The sequence below is a fragment of the Tasmannia lanceolata genome, unplaced genomic scaffold (genome assembly GCF_043159265.1).
Source record: "Tasmannia lanceolata isolate RefF3 unplaced genomic scaffold, GAP_Taslan_0.1 ptg000151c, whole genome shotgun sequence".
NCBI classification, from domain to species: domain Eukaryota; kingdom Viridiplantae; phylum Streptophyta; class Magnoliopsida; order Canellales; family Winteraceae; genus Tasmannia; species Tasmannia lanceolata.
The window spans coordinates 26865-30559 of record NW_027518827.1 but is presented as its reverse complement, the minus strand read 5'-3'; the positions used below and the strand labels follow the sequence as shown (position 1 = coordinate 30559).

The 3695-nt window shown below is 41.5% G+C and overlaps 1 protein-coding gene across 1 annotated transcript; it reads right to left on the bottom strand.

Annotated features, from left to right (window-relative positions):
• Window positions 1-243: 243 nt before the first annotated feature.
• LOC143866810 (inactive protein FRIGIDA-like) lies at window positions 244-1047 on the bottom strand. Its single transcript, XM_077376002.1, has one exon. The coding sequence runs from the start codon at window positions 1045-1047 to the stop codon at window positions 244-246; it is 804 nt and encodes a 267-aa protein (XP_077232117.1).
• Between the last annotated feature and the right edge of the window lie 2648 nt (window positions 1048-3695).

The window sequence follows — 3695 nt, the reverse complement described above, 5'->3', positions numbered from 1 at the left end:
TCTCTCTCTCTCTCTCTCTCTCTCTCTCTCTCTCTCTCGCGAGAGAGAGAGAGAGAGAAATAAGATTCAGAGTTTGCTCTCCAACAATTTGGATTCTCTCTCTCTCTAGAGTTTTGGATTCTCTCTCTCTCTCGAGAGAGAGAATCCAAAACTCTACAAAATAAAATTCAGAGTTTGCTCTCCAACAATTTGAGATGGAGTTATATAAATAAGAATTCAAAAGCAGGAAAGCAGATTATTTTATCAGGCATCAGTTAAACCTTGAACCCTGTCGACGAGGAGAGGGGAGAGGCGAAGGACTTGGGCTTTCTTCCGTAATTTGGATTTCTTCCGTAATACACCCAAACAAATGAGCTGGTAGAGAAGGTCGCTGGCAAAGTCAGACGGAATCCCGAAGGATGCTACAAAAAGCAGCAAGGCTAGGGCATCATCAGGGCTGGCATTGGCAATGCCACCTTCATGGAGAAGGCGGGTCCGCCAAGCAACAGCGGCCGGCTCAGCCTCTGCCTTAACACAAGGGTCGATGATGATGCTGGCTTGGGAGAAGAAGAGGAAGAATTCGAGGATGAGGATCCAAGCCCTGCGGATGGCCACTATGGGAGAATTTATGGTATAGGCCTTTCTTCCCTGGAGATAAAATGTACCAATGCAATCCAAGACAAGCCTTGATGGGTTGGGAGCGAGCTTCAGCGCCTTACAAACCTCGTCACGGAGCTTGTTTATGTCGTGAAAATGGCGGGCCACATATCTGCGCAGGCCGCGGCTTTTCATGCTTTCGCATATTCTTTCCATCTCAGAAAGAGGGTGGTCCTCGGGATTATCATTGAGCTTCTTCTGAATGGATTTCTGAATAGAATGGAGATGCTGCTCCAATTCGTTCCATTGTTTGGTGAAAATGGAGAGAGCAGAGGAGAGGCAATTCAACTCGCCTACACATGATTTAACAAGAGAAGAATGAGAGGAAGAAGACCAAGACAATTCCACTTGTTCTGCTGCTTCATCTTGCGATTGTGAAAATGGGACTTGCTCTACTTTCACACTCGCCATCATAGAGCAAAACCCAAAGTTAGGTAGATGATACTAGACGGAAAACAAAACACAACAGACAGCGTGCGTGAGCATGAAAGAAAAAGATGCACACAACAGACAGCGTGCGTGCGTGCCGCTGCCCTAGTTTGGGCCCATATATACATTATATTCATGAGGAGCTCCCGACTGGAGACTCTCCATCCTTCACTCCTCTTCTTCCTCCTCTCATCTAAGCCTAATCTCATTTCTAACAGATTCATTAAATCTTGAAACTCAATATTGAATCTGGAACTCAAAACTTAAAACATAAAAAGGTCCACGAAATTTCACGGACTCTGTTCAATAATGAAGCACCAGCCAGGAGTGAGATCCACGCAAGCATGTTTTAGACTTGCGTAGTCTTAGCAAGGAAAAATGGTACAAAATATGGTTACTCAGGCCATGTTGGCAACCATGAAAAATTATTCAATGGAATACTCAAGGACCCAATTGTGTGAGAGGGGTGGGGGAAGAAATTGGAGAGAATTGTGTAGGCGAGAGTATAAAAAATTTCTAAAAACTAGTGAAAAAAACTTTCTATTTAAAATTGGTTTTTTTCCTGATTTTTACAAGATTTTAGGAGCTTTTAATGCTACCCTCACTTCCATGGAATATTTTTTCATGGTTTCCAAACATAGTTAGTCTTCACAAGGAAATCTCGTTGAAATTGTTTCAAGTTTCATCCGATTAATAGGCCACTTAAAGAGGTTGAAACATTAAAGAACTTTCATTACATTCAACAGATCATGCACCAGTTACACACTTTGACAGGTCTTCTTTCCAGGCCTAGCGTAAATAGACCATGCAATTACTAGCCCAAAAAACAACCTATGATCTCTCAATTGACAAGAATCAAAAGCTAGGGCACATCAAGGGAAGAGATCATCAATGCAAAGATATTTTCAAGGGTTTTTCAAAAGCTTAAGCTAGTGATAATGAAGGCATGGAACCCTTTTTATAGAAATCAAAGAGGATTTGACCGTTTTACTTTCCAAACAAAAAAGATTTATCAAATCCCGTGATTTAGAAAATCAATTTTAAATTTCAAAATTCAAATCGCGACATTCACGGACGGCCGGAAGTTTCGCTGACGTCCGAAATAACGGATGTCCGCATATTGCTGTCGTCCGAGATTCTCAGTGGAATTTTTTTTATAAAACTTCTCGGGTAAAACATTACACTTCGCGGATGTCCGTTTTTAGGGTCGTCCATCTGAGACAAAAACATGGTTTTTAAGATTGTTTTAAAAAACCACTTTGTGCCCTAACAAGAATACAAGTCATGAGAGATCTTGTACATACTATTTGGAGATAAACTTGGCCCTAGCCTAGTTGTCTAAGTTCTAGTCTTCGAATCTCCAGATCTTCAAGAATTCGTTTGCTTGGCTCCTCATGGCTTCATTCTCACTTGACTTCATTTTGCTCTTATGCTTGATTGCTGCTTAAGGCTAATGGATAGCCACCATAACTATAATTCTCTTGACCTGCTAGATACACATCTTTGCGAACAAATCATTAGTCCATTTTATTTCAATCAATATAGGTTTGTGATCTATCAAAACTGGGTACATGTGAAGCTCTTAGGCTAACAATTCATTAGTCCATTTTATTTCAATCAATATAGGTTTGTGATCTATCAAAACTGGGTACATGTGAAGCTCTTAGGCTAACAATTCAATTCTTTTTATGTTCGATTCTGAATCCCAGGTATCTAAAATCATAGGCATGGGACCTAAAGCCCTTGGAAACCAATTAATTTCTCTCCTACCCTGGAATAAGGATTTTATTCAAGGATTTTATTCAAGGGGAGGAAACCTATGGTATTCCTTTACACGTTTGGGCTGTCTCAACAGTGGAAGCCCTAGGAAGCTTATTTGGAAAAGTTCTGGAAACCAAAATGGAAGTTAATAATATGCACTGTATGAGCTTTGTATCAGCTAAACTTTTGGCCCTCTGGTGGCGTTTCAACAGTTCCTGTGTCAGTATTAAAGTTCTTGATAAGGTTTATGCAATTGGGGTTGATATTCAGAGACATCAATATTCTACAAATGGCGATTCACAACCCATTAGTTCTTTGGGTTTTGCTGTTCCGTATGTCTCTCTGCCGGGAGGGGTTCCTCCGCCGATTGGGGTGTCCGTACCGCTTGTGGGTAAGCTTCCTATTGATTCAAATTTCAAATTTACAGATAGCGTCTACAAGGGCTCTGAAAAAACCCAGGTGGATCTTGTTATGACAAGCCTGGGTCAGAGAAGCAAGACTTTGACTATGTTCCCCCTAAAAAAAAAGTTGCCCGGATGGATTTTTTGGAAAAGGTCCTCTTGATAAGACCCTCGGAACCTCTGTTTGTCCTTTATCTAAGGCTGGCATTTCTACTCCTAGACGCAAAAGAGATTTCTTGGGCACATACTCCAAGTCGGATGGCCTTCTATTAAAAATTAGGAAATTGATCAATTTTCAAGATGAGAGAAGATACGATGGCACAAAGGAGGTGACTAATCGGCTTGGGTCCCACAGGAGTACTATGCTGCACCTGCTGAACGCTGTTCTGGATTTGATGCCGGGCCCTAGGAGGGGTGGGGTGCTCAAGATCTTAAAGTCGTTGGCCAAAAGAAAGGGGATTTGATTGG